This window comes from Salmo salar, chromosome 07 (assembly GCF_965601325.2).
Source record: "Salmo salar chromosome 07, fSalSal1, whole genome shotgun sequence".
In the NCBI taxonomy this organism is placed as follows: Eukaryota; Metazoa; Chordata; class Actinopteri; order Salmoniformes; family Salmonidae; genus Salmo; species Salmo salar.
In genome coordinates, this window is record NC_138297.1 from 41,962,501 (window position 1) to 41,984,783 (window position 22,283).

Consider the following 22,283-nt stretch of genomic DNA (forward strand, 5'->3'; position numbering starts at 1 on the left):
AATCTGAGGCTCGTCTTTCTGAGGTAGACGGATCAATGCAAGTTAGAACCCAGCGCCACTGCATTGTGTTTGTTTACTTTGGTTCAGCGCGTCTGGCTCCTGTGAGCCTCCAGCAGACAGACTGTGGCAGCCCCAGCCCTCCCCGGGCCCCCAGCCCCCTTGCTCTGTCTTTTCATAATTGATCAGGGGGATGGCTGCCATCCCAGAGGGTTAAGACGTGGCAACCCTCGCTCCCTCTTTTTTTCTCTCTCTGGCTCTTCCCTCTCTCTCTCTCTCTCTCTCTCTCTCTCTCTCTTTTTCTCTCCCTCTCTCCATCTCACTCTTGTCCCTCTCTCCCTCTTTTGCTCTCTCTCTCGCTCTCTCTCGCGCTCTCTCCCTCTCTTGTCTGTCTCTCTCCCTCTCTCTTCTCCCCCCTGTTTGCTCAGCATCTCAATGTACTAGTTCAAACATTGTTCACACCAGCTGGCAGTGCAGTGCCATATGCACATCCTGTCAAAGCAGCTGTTGTCATGGATACTGGCAAGCACCAGGAAAATAAAACAAGGCCCCATGATTCTCAGGGAGGAAGAAGTGTCACTCTCGTCTGAAGGAGATGTGTTTTTTTCCCTTCTTCTTCTTCTTCTTCTCCTCCTTCACTCAAAAATAAACACCTGTGAAGGTGTTGTGTTGTTTTTGTGTTTTTAACTGTATGCCTCTGTTTTTTTTTTTTGGAAGGATATTTATTCTACAGTATGCTGCTGCCAGCTGCTCTCAATGGTCTTTCTGGCATATTGACTTTCGTCAGATGTAGCCTTGAAGCAGTGGAGGAGTAGGTAGCCATCGTACCTATGAGTTTTGTACTTGTCAGACACACAGTACACTACATGGGCTTTGGTTTAATCTTCTCATCGCACCCTGAAAGTGTCTAGGAAATCGAGCCTGTCTATAAATCTATCAGTCACGTCTAGGTGTTGATGATAGATGTTTAACATTTCCAGAGTGTGATTTTATAATTCTTTCTGCCATATGTAAACAGCATGTGAGCAAATTTCATCTGGCAGGGAAAGGGCTTTTCTCTCTCTCTCTCTCTCTCTCTCTCTCTCTCCCTTCATGCGCATAAGCAGCGTTAATGCATAGTGTTAAACCTGGCCTCCTAGTTAATTCACTCCAAAGGTAATCTGATGTTGATTTTGTCAACTTTAATTACGGCTTCTAGGAACACTCCACATCGCCTGCCTCTACTTCAAATTGATATTATGAATATGCAAATGGGCTAGTAATTTGCCGAGAAGTGGGTATTTCAGTTGAGCACACACTAGACAGGTCAATTCTACTGACGCCTTGCTTTTTTTTCTCCAACTGCCTCTTCAAGGGTGCTTTAGACAAACTGTATTTATCCTTGATCATGGCTCTGTGTGAATTATCACAAAAATGGATCTCTGGCGTACTGTAAGCCATGTCAGAGAGTGTCGCTGAAAATATTGGATAATATTTCTTGACAGATTTTGGCTAGTTTAATAGCTTTTCTTAATATTTTCAGATGTTATGGTTGGTTGTCATCCCAAAGAAATCTTAACGTTTTGCTTTTTTCTCTTTGTCTCTCTCTTCTGTTTTTCTCCCCCTCTCTTCGTCTCCCCCTCTCTCTCTCTCCCCCATCTCTATCTCTCCCTGCTCTGTCTCTGCCCCCCTTGTCTCTCTCTCCCTATCCATGTTCTCTTCTCTCTCTTTCTCTCCAGGCCCTACAAGCAGCGAGGCAATTACTCTTACAACAGCCAGGCAGTGGCCTGAAATCTCCAAAGAACAACGACAAACAGCGTCCACTGCAGGTGAGCAGCATGGTCACTAATCTCTTAAATCCATCCATAATACATGCTGTCTCGGAAAGAAGATTTCCTCTGCTCCACAAGTGTGTTTGATTTGGCAATGCAATTCTGGAACCTGTCATTGGAATTCTCAAACCTGGGACAGCCTGTCCTCAAAGCAAAGCAAGCTGTTTTATACACAAAGAAACAAATCGATTTGTCAGCCTCTGTTTTTCCAACTTTCGGTGGTCAAGTCTCCACACATTGTCTTATTTCCTATCTTTCACCAGATGTAATAGAATTAGGGTGGGGGTTAAAGACGATAAAGTATTATGAAGTATTTTTTCTTTGTGTGAAGATAAAGGTTATTGTATAGAATGAAACGCAACGATATTTGCAAGTTGAAGAAGTAGGAAGTGCAACGTCGATGATCTCAACACTTTTCCACAATTGCACCATACTATTGCAACGCCACCAGATCCAGAGGTGACTTGTTTGCACAAACACGTCCGATTGAATCCAGGGTTTGTTAAAGGCAACTCATTTTAAGTAGCTGTCATTTGAACTCCTCAACGCTCATTTTGCCTTATTGATTCATAGCTACCATCTATTTCGGGTTGTCAGCGATTTGCATAAAGGGTCACAGTCACACTGCATCATCTGCTCCTTTCTTCCTTCACTCCTCCTCTTATTCTCTCCTTTATTCCTGTTTCTTCCTTCTCTCCAGCCACAGTCACACAGGATCTATCCCTCTGCTCGTTTAGTCAACAATAAGACGGTTATTTGCTACGCTAGCTTCATGATTATGCAAGCCCCTTGACATCTGCGACTGCTTCTCAAGTTTTCGTTTTTTTTTGGGGGGGGGGGGGGTTAAAATTGAAGTGTGAGAGTGTGTGCCCTCCACTCGGCTAATAAGTGCTATCAAGGAGCACTGGTTTACCTCATTACTACCCCTGTGCATTTAATGAGAGATGGGGAAAATTGGCTTTAACCTCATCGTTAACATTTTTCACAGAGTCTAACAATGGCGACACCTTCAATTGGAGTCACACCCCTGTGTACCTCATTACATGGTGGCGAAAAGATAAGGTTCAAGCGACGTGCCGCCCGTCGTCACACTTTCTTTTTCATTTAAATAATTCAAGTCGAGGAAATGTGTCTGTGTCGAGAAGTGTTAATATTATCAGGCGTATTCATTCATGGATAATTTTTCTTTCGCGTTTCATGCAAAGAAATTAGCATTACTGTCAGTTTGAAGATATTAATTGTTTATCAAACAAAAACACTCTATTCTCTATTTCTATACAGTATTGTTAGGTCCATGGCATTTCACCAGTTGGGTATACTGTATACAGAAAATAATGGGTTTCACAGCCCAGTGAGTGATCTGCAAATTGCTGTACTTGTGCAATACTTGTGAGGAGTGGGGAATAGTATAGGATGGAGGGTAAGTCTCTGTGATAGCGCTAGCAGCAGGTCCATGACCGATCCACGGGCTCTAATAACAGCAGAGAATGGTAAATATTGAATATTTACATTTGCTTACTCCCATCCTCTCCTCATGTTAGCGATATGAATCAATATGAATCGGGGGCCGTGTGAGCAGCGTGTAGTGACTCTAGTTAATCCGTCCTTTATTGACGTCTTCACCTCTTTGTTTTCAGTTGTCCGGACGGAAAGTCTTTGTGGGGAGGTAGTAGGCTAGCCCGTTGTGTTCAGGTGTGTATCAACGACACCACGTTGCTTTGATTGTTGCTTCAGCTGTACGGTTTTATTTCTGAGTCCGCCATTTTGACTTGTCTTTCTATTGTTAATAATCAATATTTGTATTGTTTCAAAATGCACGATAAGTAGTACAGTATGGATGCTGTACTCGATAATGTAACTATTCAGGGCCCACGTCACCCAAGAGATTCGTAATAGCGCTGTCAAATTTTCATATGGAACACTTTTATGGGACGGCATCGCCGATATTCCAATTGAGTTTACCCAACAATCTAGCTTTATTTACCTGGATTACAAGGCCAAAAAGCTCCATGTCTTCCACGCTTCAATAGTACCTGTCTTGATTGAGTCACCAGCAAAACTAACTGCATGTGTTCCTCTGCAGGTATCAGAGAAATTGATCCCCTTGTCTTATTAAAGCAGCTAGAAACATGGAATGGATTAATATTAGTGTGACAGGCCTGCTTACTGCTTATACGCTTCTAAGTCACTGATAAATCCCAGCGTTTTCCAGTATTTAAGAGCGGGGAAGACAAATACACTGTAGATTATTTAGTACACAAGCATATAAATGCATCAGCTTGCAATTTTAATTACTTGTATTAACGGCTAAAGGCTCGCGCCTGACTAATTCTATCCGGTGGTTCATCGCGGTGTTGACGTGGCGACACAAGCTGCTTTTCCACATTTGCGTAATGTGACAGGTCTATCATTACCCACTAAGCCCATGGGAGCGCTCAATAAACACCTATTTCTCCCAGTAAATCCCCTCGCCTTCACCATGCTGCTTACAAGGATTTCCCAAGGCACACAACACCCTCTCGTCTCTGTTCTACTGTTATACCCTCCTTCTCGCTGTGGCAATATCTATCTCCCCGAACGCATTTATACACTGACATTTGGAATACAAATAAAGAGACGGGCGAGATGACGAATAGGGAAGGGAGGATTACCGAGGCCTTTGCAGTCTGACAATTGTTCTCCCGAACCAAATCACCATCTCAAGTTGTCAGACGCCGTCGATGAGGCCCTTGTTAGTTTGTTTTGTTTTCTAATGTCTGATTCCCTCCTCCCTTGATGTGGGCTGGGCCCTGGCCGCCTTAGCGATCCACCTGGGACGTATGTGCCTTTAACACGCCGGGTACACCACAAAGCCTGACACGGTGATGTATAACGTGTGCGCTGAATAACGATGGCGCCGCAGCCGTGTGGTAGGCACGTTAGGTGTTTTCGGGGGGGGGGGAGGGTTGAGTAAACAGCTGTATCTGGGCTGGATCAGCGTTTACGTGTCGGGGAGTCGGGGAGTGACCATGGCGGTAGGATATGTCACATTGATGAACACAGCATAATGGGAGTGATCCGCTGACCTCCTCTGAAGACCGTTGGAAAGGGTTGACCAAGCCCAACACACACACACACACACACATACGGTGTGAGAGGCGCGTTAACGAGGTGATCGCACAGCACTGTAGATTAACAAAGGAGGTCTTCACTCTGTGTGTCAAAGACACCCCATGGTGGAGTAGCTAGCTAGACCCTCCATGCCTCTTCAGATTATGCAACCCAGACAAAATATCAGTGCCAGAGGTTAAAATTGGATTTGCCCCTCAGCTATTTTAGCATAAAAGACATAGGAAGACTCCCTAGCCCCTCCCTAGCCGACTTTCCCTGACTCTCTAGTAGTTGACGGTTAACCATCAGCCATGCAAAACCCGAGCCGTGACAGGTGTTTTTCGAAAGCAGTTTCTCTTTTATGCGGTGTTGTCAAGGAGCGCGTCAACCAACACTATGTCATGTTTTTAAGGCAGTTTAACGGTAATGACACCAAGTATCATGCCACCAAATCCACCTGGTATGAAAATACAGTACAGTGGTTGAACTCTGAACCGTGTAAAACGACTGACTGTTCCAGGTTGGCTGTTGGTTGGTTTTATGGATGAGAGGAGCTGTATTATAAATATGATGTTGGCTCTTGCCTTTCTTCGTGGTTTAGTGACTCCAGATCTGCCTCCCTATCAGACTGTGGGCACTGGGCCATCCTGAGGGTGTCACTGTTTTAAAGGTCGCCGCCATACATCTCATCACAGTAAAATATCCCTACGCCACTTTCCTTAACATTCATCTGACTATAGTCCCCCATCTGGAACACGGAACACTGAGAAAAGGCTACAGAGACATTGGTGGATAAGGTAGGTTGGCTGAGGACGGTATTTTACATTTACATGTATTCATATCTATCTGCTCTGCATTCCCCCTGGTAGTGGTAGGATCTCAAAATAGGAGAAGAAAAAAAAATTATCACAGCGGAAAAACATTTTGTTATTATTCATGAAGAAACCTTCTGTTGACTCTTGGAGAAGGAGGAGAAAAAAAAGTGTCAGCACATTTTTACTCAAACACCCTCAGTGACTGCATGCTTTTGTAACAAGAAAACAAGATTTTATTCTCGCTCCCCCCCCCCCCCCCATCTGTGTTAGTTACACACACCTACAGGACAAGATTGCTAAATTGCGAGGACAGAGGAGGTTCATCATTGTGATGCAAAAGAAGTTGAAATATAACCCCAAGGCAAGCCGCGGTATAGTAGAAAAACATGAAGAAAGTGCTACATCCCCCAGACCTTTGATGTAGCAGCAACAAATGTACCTTCTGACAGAAGATGCATGGAAGCAATAAGCGAGTTATACCAGACCCTTACACATGCAATCTGATTATTCTGGCCCGGGTGTTAATTGGATACTACCTGGCAGATCTGATACGAGTAGCAGCCCTGGTGGTGGGAAGCCTTTCCAAGTGATGAACTATAATTCACTGAGCTGCTTGAAGCACTTGTAATTTAGAGCGTGTCATTTGATGAAGCGGCTGATCCAGTGGTCTCTGTAGTACCTGGGACATCACAAGGCAGACTTGCTGTTCCCTCCAAGAGTACCAGCTACTACGGCACACACCAAGACAACTGGCAGGAGACCCGTTCGGAAATATCAACTGGGAAAGACAGTACAGTGTGCTAGTCTGCTCCTCTCCACTAGCCACTGGAGGCTATAAACACTATTATAGACACTGTTGTAATGACATATTACTGTTACTGTCACGTTCTGACCATAGAAAGCTTTTATTTTCTATGGTAGAGTAGGTCAGGGCGTGACAGGGGTTTTTGTCTAGTTTATTTATTTCTATGTTGGTTCTAGTTTCTTTTTCCTATGTTGGGGTTTTTGTCTAGTTTCTGTATTTCTATGTGGGGTTCTAGTTTCTGTATTTCTATGTTGTTGTTTTTTTTGGGATGATCTCCAATTAGAGGCAGCTGGTCATCGTTGTCTCTAATTGTCGATCATATTTAAGTTGTTGGTTTTCCCACTAGGTTTTGTGGGAGATTATTTTGAGTAAGTGTATGTTGCACCTCTTTGTCACGGTTTGTTGTTTTGTTCATTAGTTTATTTGTATGTCTTGCATAGTTTCACAGTTGTAATAAAATGTGGAACGATACACACGCTGCGCTTTGGTCCCATTCTTCAGACAGCCGTGACAGTTACACAGTACATGTCCTCCGCTTCATCAATTAAAAGGGAATCAGGGTTATCTACACAGATATAGATATGTTTTGAAGGACCACTGAGCCTACCATAACCCCCCCCCCCAACTCTTTTATTAGACAACTTCATGCAATTGGTGTCTTTATGTTTTGATAGATTGCATGTCGCGTACTGTGCTGATTTGGGAAAACATTTTCTAATCTCCTTAGCTCTAGTCCTGACAATCTGGAGTATTGATCTCTCTCTCTGTGTGTGTGTGTGTGTGTGTGTGTGTGTGTGTGTGTGTGTGTGTGTGTGTGTGTGTGTGTGTGTGTGTGTGTGTGTGTGTGTGTGTGTGTGTGTGTGTGTGTTTTGAAAAAGAGAAAGAGCCATTACATTATGTATAGCGCTAGGCCCACTTCTCTGAGAAGTTCTGAAAAGTTAGCAACGCTTGCAGGTAGGGAAGGAGGCCTGGGAGGAAGCCTTGGTGGTCTGGCTGTGAAGTTGCCCCCTATCAATAAGAGCCTGGCCACCATTGGCAGTAATTGGTTAGTAAATGAGCAGTGTCAGCTGAAAGGGACTGGAGGGGTCAGAAGTTCAGCAGCTCAGAGGGAGTCTCTAGTTTGGGGCCCATGGCCCCTGGGGAGCCCGGGATTGAGATGAATTAGTGGGGGACACTGGAGGAATTTCATCCTCTCTCTCTCACTCACTCCTCTCTCTATCTTTCTCTTCTCTGGGCTAAAATGGGTCTAACACCTTAATTAACACTGAAGCTTGTCTCTGCCAAGCAGCTCAAGTAATTACCACCTTACGCCCCTCCATTTCTCATTTTATTTATCTTAACAGTATCTGTGGCAGCACTGAGACCGTTTAGCTAGTGCTGAAGAGAACCTAACGTTATTCACTCCATTCACCATCCCATCTCCGGCCCTGTTTATGCCTCAGTCCCACATCTAATCGGGAACTTCCCCCACTTATTACCGCTAAGTGAATTCTGCGAAAATGGAGAGAAATTCACGTCTTTTTTTTCACCCCTTAATTGTTTAAGTTTTAACTCTGATACTGTGGGATATCTCCTACTCCGGCCTTTAGTGTAATTTGATTTTGTCATAAATCCATTGTCCTAAAGATAAGCCCAATTGCGTATAATCGCTGAAGGTGCATTCGTCTGCCCATTGGTCCGGTTCGATGCAGAGAGCCACCGAGCGGCGGTGTTTTTTTAAACGCACAATTCTCAGTCAAATCAAACAAATTACGAGGCCTCTCACCGGAAATAAACCGCAACTGCTGCCTTGGCGGAGTCTAGAGGTACCTGATCACTTCTCTCCGGAGAAGAAGTTGACCTTTTTGCAGCCGTGAAGAGGTTTGTTTCATTCTCTGGCACGGAGTGTGACGAGCGAGAGAGAGCACCTTAATGATGTGCTTGTTCTTGTGAGGGGCAGCCAATGTTTTCTCATCAGGATCCAATTTAAAGGTCCTTTGTTCTGCGCTCAGACTTTGGACCTAAGCAGCAAACCGCATGGCCTCCAAAGTTCAAGTTGATAGTCATTGTCTTTCCTGTATGCCTTCCTCAGCTTTCTTAAGGCAAAGGAAATAAACAAATAGGGAGCAAACAGAGAGCGCCCGAGACTGCTTTGATTGCCATGCTCTGCATTGTTTTGTTTAGAATCATGTTAACCCACATACCAATGACATGATGTGTTACTTTTTGAGGATTTGGAGTAGGATATACTTGGAACACGCCCATTTGGGAACAATTTGCACATACACAGAGGTAGCAAAACTGTCCTTCGAATCGATGATACTTCCCTACTTAACATATTGCTTGACTAGTTGGGCCCAAGCTTGCTGTACAACATTAAAACCCATTCAGACTGTCTACAAACAGGCTCTCAAAGTGCTTGATAGAAAGCCCAATAGCCATCATCACAAAGGCCAATCAGACTTGTGAACATAATCCCAAGGTGTGTATTGCCGCTTTCCATGTTGTCTGTAGCTCGTGAGGTGAGGAAACACTGTTGCTTTTATGTATTTTGTTTTGTTGCTTTTTGCGCTATTTTTATATATTTATTTCACCTTTATTTAACCAGGTAGGCAAGTTGAGAACAAGTTCTCATTTACAATTGCGACCTGGCCAAGATAAAGCAAGCAGTTTGACACATACAACAACACAGAGTTACACATGGAGTAAAACAAACATACAGTCAATAATATAGTAGAAAAAATAAGTCTATATACAAAGTGAGCAAATGAGGTGAGATAAGGGAGGTAAAGGCAAAAAAGGCCATGGTGGCGAAGTAAATACAATATAGCAAGTAAAACACTAGAATGGTAGATTTGCAGTGGAAGAAAGTGCAAAGTAGAAATAGAAATAATGGGGTGCAAAGGAGCAAAATAAATAAATACAGTGTCTGCGTGCTACGTGTTGCTTGTTCTATGTTTCTCTGTCTGCGTGCTACGTGTTGCTTGTTCTATGTTGCTCTGTCTGCGTGCTACGTGTTGCTTGTTCTATGTTGCTCTGTCTGCGTGCTACGTGTTGCTTGTTATATGTTTCTCTGTCTGCGTGCTACGTGTTGCTTGTTCTATGTTCTCTGTCTGCGTGCTACGTGCTACGTGTTGCTTGTTCTATGTTGCTCTGTCTGCGTGCTACGTGTTGCTTGTTATATGTTTCTCTGTCTGCGTGCTACGTGTTGCTTGTTCTATGTTTCTCTGTCTGCGTGCTCCGTGTTGCTTGTTCTATGTTTCTCTGTCTGCGTGCTACGGTTGCTAATTATATGTTTCTCTGTCTGCATGCTACGTGTTGCTTGTTCTATGTTTCTCTGTCTGCATGCTACATGTTGCTTGTTTTATGTTTCTCTGTCTGCATGTTACGTGTTGCTTGTTCTATGTTGCTCTGTCTGCGTGCTACGTGTTGCTTGTTATATGTTTCTCTGTCTGCATGCTACGTGTTGCTTGTTCTATGTTTCTCTGTCTGCATGCTACGTGTTGCTTGTTCTATGTTTCTCTGTCTGCGTGCTACGTGTTGCTTGTTCTATGTTTCTCTGTCTGCGTGCTACGTGTTGCTTGTTATATGTTTCTCTGTCTGCATGCTACGTGTTGCTCATTGTTTGTCTGTATTGTTATTGTAATTGTTTTTAATAACCTGCCCAGGGACTGCGGTTGAAAATTAACCGGCTGGCTAAAACCGTCACTTTTACTGAAATGTTGATTAATGTGCACTGTCCCTGTAAAAATAAAAAATAAACTCAAAACTCAAATATATATTTTTTGAAACATCCATTTCTGTTATTTCCGTCCTCAAATGTAGCCAATTTTCAAATGATTTAAGAATAGATTGGTAATGTGGTTCCTTTGGCTGAAAGAGAAGCTACTGTAGCTAGCTAGCCTAGCGTTGTTGGCTATCATGGTGGTTGTCTGATCCTGTGTGTGAGAGGACCGTTCATTGTCTGCCCGTGTTTATGACGGCGACGGTCCCTGTAAATGCTCATTAATTTTGTCCCTTCGTGGCAAAATCATTTCGAGGAGAAGCAATTCAGCCTCTGTTCCTTTCAATTCACTGCTCTTGTCAATCAAGCGGCCTGGGCTGCGGTATCCTGCGGAATGGAGGTGTTATATTCCGGCAATTATCATGTCATATACTTGAAAATGTAAATGAACGTGTGTAAAATTAAATTTATGGGTTGTCAGTGAAGAATAAGAACCAGGAGAGCAATTACTTATCGTCTTTCATCTTGGAGGCTCTGATACGTCAAGCAGAAAAGCGTGCAGTTAAATGCCTGGAATTAGCATTGTACTGGGGCTTCAACAATGAACCGAGGGCCGGGGCCTTCCTCTCCTCCGCCTCGCCTGCCTCTCTTTTTGTTTGGGGAAGAGCGATGAAATGAAGATGATTATCATCCATCACTCGCGAGCTAAAAAGCTAATGAAAGCTGGAAAGCCACTTCCGTGACTTCATTTGTTGCCTGTTTTTCAATTTTCGGTTTTGAATCCCCTTGTTTTCCTTGTCAGGATGTATAGGCTTTTCTCCTGGCTTGTTGTTCAGATACAGTATTATCCTCATCCTGTACAACTGGGCTAGTAATGCATGTATATATACCTCTTACAGAATACATGGTGTTTAGTGGTGTAGTGATTCATTATATGATATTGTATGGTTATGTCTTTTCACTATTTACATGTTTACATTTAAAAACCCAGACTCACACCGGGTTCCCCTTTCGTCAACCCCATTAACCCCAGGATCCTCATTCAAGCAGCCAATTAATGGGTTTTAATGAAAGCATTGTCATCCTGTCCACCACAATTCAACGGAGTGGCCCCCAGGGTAATTGCAAGTCTCCGATGTATCTTAAGGTTTTAATAACACTGAAGGTGGAAGCGCGGCGCATTTAGTTACGTGCAGATGTTTCATTTGTGACTTTTGTCGCTTTGTTCGGCCCTCTTTCTTTTGTGTCTGCTTAACGAAGTGCGGTAGAGAGCGAGGCTACTGCTATACCACAACAGCCTTCGCTCACGCCCACACACACACACACACACACACACACAAACACACACTCTCTCTCTAAGACCCTAATGAACAATGGTGTCCAGTCTAGGATTTGTTTGAATATGAATGTGGCGGTGCGGCGGGGAGGAGGAGGATGGGGCTGGGGATGGAGTTTGACCTTCAGCTGTGATTTTCAGTTCATCAGGATTAGTCAAGCTGGGCGATCAGGAGCGCTAATGCATAATGACTTCTAAAATGAAAAATGTGTAGTGACCATGCAAATGTCTCAGCTAATCAAAGAGGGGAAACCTGGGCCGAGGAGAGGAGGGAAGAGCAAAACAAGGACGTGTCAAGGCCTGAGAGATGGGGGGGGGGGGGGGGGGGGTAGGGGGGGGATACAGGGAGAGATGTATGGAAAGTAATCAAGCAGCTTGATTAGACAGTAGCGTTGCACGTTAGGGGGACAGGAGGGTCTTATTGTCCCTTTTTGTCATGCCGTCGTAGTATACTTTCATAGCGACTATGTGCTAAACGATGTCGCAATTAGCGAGGGCTATGGAATGGCCACGACTACATACTAAAAGATTCAGTATAGTCCCATTCTTTAAAGATGCCTGCAAGAGGTTTAATCAATCTTATCTTAGCATAAGATACTATTTGGTAGACCATTCTGCGTCTGCAATGGTTGGATGTGTCATATCATAGCCTGTGTAATAGAATATTAAAATGCCCTAAGCCCTTACAGACAAATAACACTTTCAGATTAAACCGTGGCCTCAACAGGTGAAAGTGAAAGACTCTGGGGAGAGTTTCAAATTCCTTCGTTCAGCAGTTTTGAGTTTTTGTTCCAAACTTCACTGCAGCGTAGAAGAGTAAACAAACTCGTCCCAGCGTTTGTTTTCGTTCCAGGGATTGTACATTTTAAAAAATGAAAAAAATAAATACCAGGCATGAAGAATTGAACAAAAAGGATAGAAACAATAGAGCTACATTCCCCTGTTGCTATGTGCTCATGCAGGCAATCAAAGTGAGAAGCAATGAAAAGTTGGATCTTTCTTGCCTTGTTATTGATCTGTTGTGTTAGAAAGTCACTATCTACTGTCTTATAAGACTTTGGCTGAGAGAAATCTATCTTTGTTTTGTTTTGGGGAAGTTCTCTCTAGCAGTTTTGACAGCAGCTAGTAGTTGAATGATTCTTATCACCTAAAAAAGGACACGTTTTTCAAAATGACACGTCAGTCAGGAGAAAGAATTGCGCCTCTGGCTGCTTTTCGTGAGAATGAAGAAGTTGCAGAACTTCTGTGCTCCGCAGAAAGGCAGCTGGTAATTCCACTCTATAAACAGAATTGTCTACTAGCACCAATCGCCCTTTTCCTCTCGGAGAAAGCTTCTCGAAGAATCATCTCCCTCTCTGTCTCTCCAAGGCTCTTTCTGAGTGATCTCCAACCCCGGGGTCTGTCTGGGTGCTTGCATGCTGATTGTGCATACCAAGTGTCCACTTCAACTGTGTTATTTTAATCAACTTTGGAGTTGTGCATTTTCCTGCTGTTTCACAATGGCCGCCACTGATAGGCATGCCTAAGGCGGTTCAAGGGTTCAGCTAATTAGGGTATACGTCTATTTAAATCCCTCTCTTCTCCCAGCGGGCGGACTGTCAAAAATAAGGCAAGGAAACACAAAGGCACAGCACCCATCCATCCTTCAGCACAGAGTGCCACAGCACAAGGGTGACGGGAGACATGCTTTCGCTACCTTTTGGTCCCCAATTACCATGCTCCCAGTGGGTTCTGAGGCCAGACCTGATGAATTCTCTCTCTCTCTCTCTCTCTCTCTCTCTCTCTCTCTCTCTCTCTCTCTCTCTCTCTTGCTCTCTCTTGGTCTCTGTCCTTTCCTCCCTCTCTTTCTCTTTCTCTCTCTATGTACCTCTGTTGCTCCCCCCTTCTCTCTCTCTCTCACCCACCCTCCAGGTGCCGGTGTCGGTGGCCATGATGAGTCCCCAGGTGATCACCCCCCAGCAGATGCAGCAGATCCTCCAGCAGCAGGTCCTATCCCCTCAGCAGCTCCAGGCCCTGCTCCAACAGCAGCAGGCTGTCATGCTGCAGCAGGTACCTAACATATACACACACCTAGTAGATACGCACAGAGAGACACGCACAGTAACACACCCACCAACACAATCACATACACACCGAGAGACATTCCCCTAGACACACACACACACATAGTTACATAGTCATACGCGCACAGTTACATGCATATGGTCACATAATGCCTGCACCCATTGAACCGCGCACACACACACACACACCACACACACACACGCTGCCTGTGTAGCACTGTATACACAATACACATAATGTACAGTACATCTACGCCCGCTGCGCCCTTGACACAGTTATAGAAGAGAGACTAGAAGTGACGCACTTGACCACATCACAACCAATTACCTGTATCCCTCCGAGGGTCTATTTCCTGGGAGCCCTCGGGAAAGGTAAAAGGTGTCAGGATAAAGACATAGTTACTGTAGTTATGAGGAAGTCAATGAAAGAGGGTTGGAGCCAGTACAGGAAGTGAGACAGGATGGGTTATATGTGGAAGGAACTGACTTGTAATTTCATCATTACTTCCTAGATAGACTACAGCGAGGAAAGCTTTAAGTAGGGAATTATTGTTTCATTAACTACCCTCTTTAGTGGAATTTATGAATGAATTAAGTTTCAGGAAGATGTCCCATGCAGGCTAGAAACTGATTGCAATTTGATATTCTTTATAAGCCTTTTTTTTGCCCTACTGTACCTCCTCTGTCTTCAGGAGTCACTGAGCGTCGCATAGACGGCAGCGAGTGGATGTCGTGTGTGATGTGTGTTAAACGCCTTACCTTTAGAGGGATGAATCCGGTCCTTTGAGTGTGCTGTGTTCACTTTAAAGCATTTCAGTGCCTGTCAAGACATTAGACCAAAAACTGTATACTAGTTAATATGATGAATTGTGCCCCCTCCAGTACTGTGCGAGGCCATTTAAAGTCCATATGGAGAAGACATGGCGGGAGAGCGAGACTACAGTATGTGTCCCCCCCCTCCCCCCCCCCCTGCTAGAAAATGAATCAGATTATGTATGGCACTTCAAGTATGTGTTATACGTAACCAACATGTGTCGGTGTTGTCGTGGCACCTCATTTTCAACGACAGCAACAACAACAAAAAAAATAGAAAAACAACGACAAACAAAATGAATTACAACGTGTCGGAACCTTGGCGACGGCTCTTTTTGCTGCTCTAGTACGGAAACATTGCTGCACTATTATGCCGTATGGTCGATATACTCTGTCTCAGTAAATCGAGGCTTTCCACTGCCCAAAACGTCACACACCGTACCAATGAAACCAACAGCAAAAATAGCATTTGCCAATGTCTATTTACATAGCCAGAAGATAATATGGACATTCTCCGAGGTTACCTGGAATGTTTTTTTTTAAATCATCTATCTCTCTTTCTTCCCCTCCCAGCAACACCTGCAGGAGTTTTATAAGAAACAGCAGGAGCAGCTGCACCTGCAGCTTTTACAACAGCAGCACCCTGGAAAGCAAGCAAAAGAGGTGGGTATCTGTTTAGACCCGTAATGGCCTGACAGTGGAAGTGGGAGGGAATGGGCGTGCAGGCAAGACGAGCAGGGAAGAAGTGTAGATGACGTCTGTTCTGGCTGTCTCACTCAGTTCAGCCTTCAGGTTAGCAGCCGTGGTCTGGGGGAAACCTTCCCATGTTTCTGGGATTCCACAGACCAAGCTGGCTAATCCAAAGCCAGTGTTGTCTAATGTTAGCTAATGGTTCTCCCAGTGTTACTGGATGTGTACTGTATGTGCCTTTGATGGACAAAGCACTGACACTTGTTATCTGCCGCTGGGGGGAGACTTGGGGAGAAATCTACAACATGTAAATGGATGGACGTGACGTTAAATAGCTAAAAAGCCCGGTTTGGGCCGAGAGAGCGGACCGAGTCACAGGGTCTGCTGATTAATCAACCGCTTCTGTGGGTTTGGGCCGAGTGGCGAGCAGCAGAAAAGTTAGAGTGTGACGCGCTCATAAATCACACTGACAGCCCGCCAGTCTACCGGGCGAGGCTCGCAGTCTGTCACAGGAGTCGAACATCGCAGCACGCCGCGCCGGGGCCAAATCTAAACAAAACACGGGGAAGCAGTTAAATTGATCAGGAAAAGGTATCGCAGGCACCTTTTCCCAGACACATCTCTCTCCCTCTCTCCCTCTCTCCCTCTCTCCCTCTCTCTATCCCCTCCTCCCTCTCTCCCTCTCTCTCTATCCCCTCCTCCCTCCCTCCATCTCTCTCTCTGTTTCGTCAAGCGGCCCATTATGCAGACCGTACAGGAAGCTGCTACTGACCTCCCGGAGGCTTTGTTTCTGTTTGGATTTGTGAATAGAATTTTCAGCCCTCCGTCGCCATCAAATATGGAATAGAAATCGCTCCCTTATTTCTCCAGAGACAGTGGGTCCAGTCCACATGACTTGCGCCATTATGCAGTCTGTTTTCCAGTGAGCGCATCACAAGTTTTGTCTGTCCCCCCCCCCCATCCCACCCCCCCAGGCTAGAAAGGAAAGGGTCTTCCACTGCAGCTTGTCTCTCTGTGAAGTGTGACTTCCTCCACGTATATCCTCAGGAGTGTCTTTCCACAACTCGATGGCCACCTTGGTCTTGTAATTCTTGTCAAGAAAAGCAAAACATTTACCCTAGACTCTCCTATAACAACAAGCCTTTGCTTGAGTGAATTAAAACAAATTGCAATCGAATCTGGCAGTAGAACGATAGCGGAGGAAAAAGAGAGGCGGACAGAAAGAGAGAGCGAGAGAGAGAGACAGAAAGAGAGAGAAATAGAAGTAGAGAGGAGAGAGAGCGACGTGGAGCTACCAGAGCCCGTTGTATGATAGCTCCAGTACCTCCCATGTTTCCTAATAGACCACCAGAGATCTCATCGACAGCCCACTGAGGGCTAAACGTGTTTAGCTGTGAAAAAGAGGTGCCATTAAACTGGTAATGAAGTAATGCTCAGTTCTTGGCATGTTTACTGTTCTAGAAACAGATTATACCATGGTGCTACACAGTTACCTGTCTGATCGACATCTGCAATAACATCAGCTTATGGTTCTGATTAATAGTTGTATTTGTGTCTGTGGGATAGTACTGTTTTGATTAAGCCACAAAAGTCTGGGCGTTTTTTTCCCCCCTTGTTTTTCTGTGGTTGCTTTGGCAGTTGTTTTTTGTTGTTGTTGTTGTTGATGTTATTGTTTAGCTCGGGCTGTCTGGCTGGCCCAGTGGTAAACAGGGTTGGGAGGGTGGATGGGGTGGGGTGTGGGGGGGGTAACGCTGGTGTGCCCAGTTGCTATAAATCTCCCAGCGAGTTCCCCTCGGCCCCATAAGCTGTAATAGACCATCAGCAAATGCAAGACAATTAACTATCAGCTGTGGGGGGGAAGGGATTACCCAGGGCTTAATATCATACAGAGAACTCATCTCATAGCAGTCTGGAGGGGCGAGCGCAGTCTATCAGCCCAGTGTGCCTAGCTATGCCTCGTTCAGCAAGAGGAGGAGACAGAATACAACAGGAACTAGGCAAAAAAAAAAGAGGCGAGGAAAAAGAGAGAAAGGAAGAGAGGAAGAGAGACAGGCGGTAGTTAAGATCATGGAAGCAGCACCGGCAGCATCGGCAATGGAAGCATCCTCGTCGTCGGTGTGGGCGCCCACTTTTCTTGTTAATTTGTGTCATTTGTGCTCCTTTCCTCCTCCACTCCTCCTCCTCCTCCTGCTCCTATTCACTATAGCAACAGCAGCAGCAGCAGCATCAGCAGCAGCTCGCCGCCCAGCAGCTCGTCTTCCAGCAGCAACTCCTCCAGATGCAACAGCTCCAGCAGCAGCAGCACCTGCTCAACATGCAGCGCCAGGGCCTGCTCTCCCTGCCCCCGGCCCCAGGACAGGCAGCCCTCCCCGGGCAGACCATGCCACCAGGTAAAGGGGTGGATGAAGGGAGTGAAGGGGGAGAGGAGGGGGAAGGGGAGAGAGCCTGGGGTTTCAGGGGCTTCTGGGGCTGGGGGGCTGTAGCGCACGTGACTGCCGGCGGCCACACCACTCTATCTATCTATCTATCTCTCTCTCTCTCTCTCTCTTCCCTTTTTGTTTCTACCTCTTTCGCTCTCCCTCAGCTCTACCTGTCTCTCTGTCTCTTCTCGTTGTCTGTGAATATTTTTTTTCTCTCCCTCTATTCCCTCGCTCCCTGCTCACCCCTCCCTCTCTGGGTTGTTATTGTTGTTGTTGTTGTTTACTGCCTGCCTCACAGTAGGCAGCGAAGAAAAGAGACAAGAGGAGCCGCTTCCATTTTCTCTCGCCTCGCCAAGAAGTAAACACGTGTTTACCAAAATGGCAGGGGACAACAACAACAACAACATCAACAACTAGGAAGAAACAAAACGAAGGGGGGTGAATTACCAGTGTGGGGCTGAAACAAAAGGACAATGCGCCGTTTATCTAGCTAGATAATATCATTTGTGCTAACTGAATTCTGCTTCCTCTATGAATGTAATCCAGTGGCAGCCATTGTGGATCGATGCCCGTGGATCCCTGTAGATTTCATTGGAACACTGCATTCTTATTAAGCAGAACCGCTGACAAGAGATCATCTCAGTTAATCTCTCAGTGTAGCCGTGTGCCATTTGGTTAAAAGACTAAGCCTGAGCGGGGTATCAACAAGTAAGATAGAGATGTATGTAGGCAGTAAACAGGAGGAAGTTATTTGCGTTGGTTTGTGATGACTCTGTGTTTATGTAGTCTACTCCGGGCATAGTAGTGTATGTGTAAATGGATTGTAACTGTGTTGGTCCTCTGTTTCTCCCCTCTCCCAGCTGGACTGAGCCCAGCAGAGCTCCAACAGTTGTGGAAGGACGTGACCGGCGGCGGCCACAACATGGAGGACAACGGCATCAAACACAGCGTCGTCGGCGGCGGCCTGGACCTGACCACTACCAACTCTTCCTCGACTACCTCCTCTACCCCTTCCAAAGCATCACCTCCCATCTCTCACCACTCCATCGCCAACGGCCAGTCTCCCGCGCTCAATTCCAGAAGAGAGAGAGAGCGAGAGAGGGAACGGGAAAGGGAGAGGTACGGAAAGTGAGCTACTCGTCCGCCACCCACTACACAACACGTTGTACACACAAAAGTTAGGACGCACAAGAAGCTTGTTGTTGGCTGGTAGTTGTTTGTTGTTTCAATGGCTTTTAATAATGTACAAATACATTTGATATCTGTCTATAGAAACTCCCGATCAGAGTGTTTGTCCCCCGTTTAGAAAATGAAAAAAAAAACGTATTTGTTCCTGCCGGGTTGAACGTGATGTTTTGTTTGTTTGTTCAATAGTTTATTAGTGTCTTGGTAATATTCAAAAACCAGCCCCGGCCTCCCTAGGGACAGCGTAGGATGCTATTGAACACAGTTACTTACACCATATCAAAAGCAAGGAGAGGAAGACACCGGCAGCAATACACTGCTGTGCGAGCAGAAAGCAAAGGTAACCACCTTGTACATAAAGTATTTAGTGGCTCCGTCTTTTGAAATTACCTTGCTGCTCCGCTTGTCATGTAAACAGAATGCGTGATGCCAAGGTGGTATTTTCGAATGTTTATCCTTGTGATGCCGCCTTTATATGTGGTTCTGACTGTAAGAAAACACTGTTCACATATCTGTCGATCTGGTTCTATGCATTATTCAAGGCTCTTTCCTGCGATATATTAAGAATGTGGCGTAGTGTAGCGGTGTGGAGAGACTTCAGTGGAGGTGGATGTGTTGTGTAATTGGTTTAAAGTAGATGCTATCTGCTACCGCCACTAAAAGGGGGCTTGAAAAAGATATCTTTAGAAGGCAGATGTTCCCCTAGAAGAGAAACAAAAACAGGAGCAGGAGGGAGGAGGGGAAGGAGAAAACACTTTTTATCTGTTAGTGTTCCCCCGGGGGGGGGTGGCGTCTCGTAATGATCGAACACGGAGTATTGTCAAGGAGAGATGCTTACTAACACGCAGTGGATCGATGGAGGGAAAGCCTGCCTGTAGAAACCGTGTGTGAGCTCTCACACACACACACACACACACAAAATCCCCCTCACACACACCGACACACAAACACACACACACACCCTCCAACCCCCCAAAATACAGAAACAAGTGGAGCCGAAAGGTTAAACCGTCACTTTTAATAGGATGTGCTGTCTACTCGGGGTCATAACTTATTTGGGTGCCATTATCCAAGCAGAACCCCCTCTTGTCCTCAAAATAACATAAATTACGGAGAATATTATTAATCTCGTGATGAAAATTATATGGCCGTCTGGATTTTTCATGTTTACTTGAAAGCCCTCCGTTGATCGCTTTACAAGATGAAGAAATAGGGGTCGGGGAAAAAATAAAAGGAAATTGGTCCCTCTATGAATGGGTTGGCTGGATGGTTTTTCACACGTTGTTTAGGGGTTTGCAATAACACTGGGGATAGGTAAAGCTCTAGATCAATAATCAGATGTTAACCATATTGCTAGGCCACCCGCCCTCATCTTTTCTCCCTTCTGTTCTTAGGAACACCCTAGTCCCTTTCTAGTGCACTACCTTTAGCCAGAGTAGCAAGAGCCTCATGGGCTCTGGCCAAAAGTAGTGCACTATATAGGGAATAGGGTGCTATTTCAGATGCAGACAGTAACTTCCATCCTTGGCTTAATTAGGCTCCTTCCCTCCTCCTCCTAGCATCCTTGGCAGTTGAACTATTCAATAGAACAGGGCTGAATTGACCTGTTTTGACCTGCTTGTCACTGATGGTAACCTGACAGCCACCAGCAGCCTCAAGCCATTATGGCTTTTTTGATGAATCTGACGCCAGTCTACCCTTCTCTCTCTCCTTCTCTCTACCTCCGATCCTTCATTTTTTTCTCTCTCTCTGTCTCTCTCTGTCTCTTTCTTTCTCCCTCTCTCCCTTTGTCTCTCTCTCTCTCTCTATCCATCCCCCCTCTCTCTTTCTCCCCCTTCTCTTTCCCTCTCTTCCCCCCCCCCCCCCCCTCTCTCTCTCTCTCTCTCTCTCTCCTTCTCTCTCCTTCTCTCCCACTGTCTCTCTCTCTCCCTCCCTCTCCCTCTCTCTCTTCTCTCCTCAGCTCATTACATGAGGAAAGTGGAGCCTCCCACTCCCTCTATGGTCATGGGGTCTGCAAGTGGCCCGGCTGCGAGAGCGTCTGTGAGGACTTCGGACAGTTTTTGAAGTAGGTCTTACTCTGAGAATGTACTCTACGCTGTGTCTTACTCACCTCCCCTCTCCTGTACTGACCGACCTCATATATCATCATGTCTTAGCTTACACTGTGAATTTACTTCATGACTGTGCATTACGCTACAGTCTCCTGTGTTAATACAAAAAAAAAGTACAAGCTCGATGACAGTTGCGTTTAACAACCACGGGCCAAGACAACGGCCCCCATGATATCCGATAAAGCTTCATGTCACCCAGCCAAGCGCCTCTCGTGCCTCTTTCCCACAGCAGAAACGACGTCTTATGTTCCGAGGTATAAAAGTTGCCATTCATCAACTAAGATGAGCTTAGCTGCTGTACATTTTTTGTTTCTCAGTAATGAAGCTGCAGAGGCCTATTCTGGGGGTATTTTCCACAGTACCAGAGTGGCTTTTTGCGAGCTTAATCGAGGGGGGCCCAACAAAGAGATAAACACGCTTGCATCTCAGTGGGGATATTTGAACGTGTAGATTGTATAGACTGTCAGGCGGCTGGCTACATTAACTCTAGATGTAATTGATCTCCGATTTACACCCAAATCTCCTCTTCAGCTCGCAGAGTTGCCTGATAGGCTGGTGTGAAGAGCCTCAAAAAACGAATGGCAGCTTGTAAGGACGCGCAGGGGCCCCCACAATGGCTGCATTCAGTGTTGTCATGGCGCCTGCGGACGGACTGAATGAACTCTTCATGCTCCATCAACAATTTAGTTAATTAGCTCATTTGTAATTGGTCTTCTTTGTTGTCTGGGATGTTAGTGAGGGACATCAAAAGGGGAAGGTGTTCGCTAGTGCCATAGATTACAGGTTATCACGTTGCCACTCTGGAGTAGCTAGGCTCGTTCTCTCTCTCTTCATTCGAAAAGAGAGAAAAAGGGGCCGAAACGTTCATTGGAATATTCTAATTAGATTTGTAATTAACTGAGAAATAATGGTCGCGTCGAGCGTTTTCATGGGTGTAAATGTTCTTGTAAATTCCACACAAACTCTTTTGAAATTGGGATATTGTTCTATTTTGGGAAGGCAGATTCTTCCTTACATTACAGTTCTGTAACTCCATAACTGTGGTTCTGTGATGACCAGGGCCAAACCAGAGTTGTAGGATATAGGTCAGGCAAAACCAAAGGCAGTAGCTTGGTTAATTATACAGCCGTCTGTAGCACCAGCATATGCATTAGGGCTAATGTGTGTCTGTGCAAAGAGAAATGACTGAAAGCCAGACTGGCTTAATATACAAAACCTCTACAGACCCCACAAGTCAGACAGACAAGACATTTCATGTGCCATTATATCAATGCCTCTGTTCAACGGACAGGCCAACAATAGACACACCTTTGAATTCATTATTTCCAGGTGTATTTCTATGGATGTGATGTGCTTATCCTCAGGGGAAGATGCACTGCGTGGAGCAGCGTGGTGGATGTCGCTAGCAGAGATTTGCTCGGCGAAAGGCAGTATAGGCAATACT

At 45.4% G+C, this 22,283-nt stretch overlaps 1 protein-coding gene across 17 annotated transcripts in view; it reads left to right on the plus strand.

Moving 5' to 3' along the window:
• The window catches only part of LOC106609245 (forkhead box protein P2), a 118,661-nt gene that overhangs the window by 69,918 nt on the left and 26,460 nt on the right, over positions 1-22,283 (plus strand). For 8 of the 17 annotated variants that reach the window (XM_082977641.1, XM_082977637.1, XM_014207816.3 and 5 more), the window contains 7 exons: positions 1,716-1,805; positions 13,469-13,606; positions 14,503-14,562; positions 15,007-15,096; positions 17,330-17,513; positions 18,404-18,671; positions 20,689-20,793. In XM_082977641.1, the coding sequence (XP_082833767.1) occupies positions 1,716-1,805; positions 13,469-13,606; positions 14,503-14,562; positions 15,007-15,096; positions 17,330-17,513; positions 18,404-18,671; positions 20,689-20,793 (935 nt within the window). The remainder of the gene's footprint in view (positions 1-1,715; positions 1,806-13,468; positions 13,607-14,502; positions 14,563-15,006; positions 15,097-17,329; positions 17,514-18,403; positions 18,672-20,688; positions 20,794-22,283) is intronic. The other 9 variants (XM_014207817.3, XM_014207814.3, XM_082977640.1 and 6 more) reach the window with 5 other exon arrangements.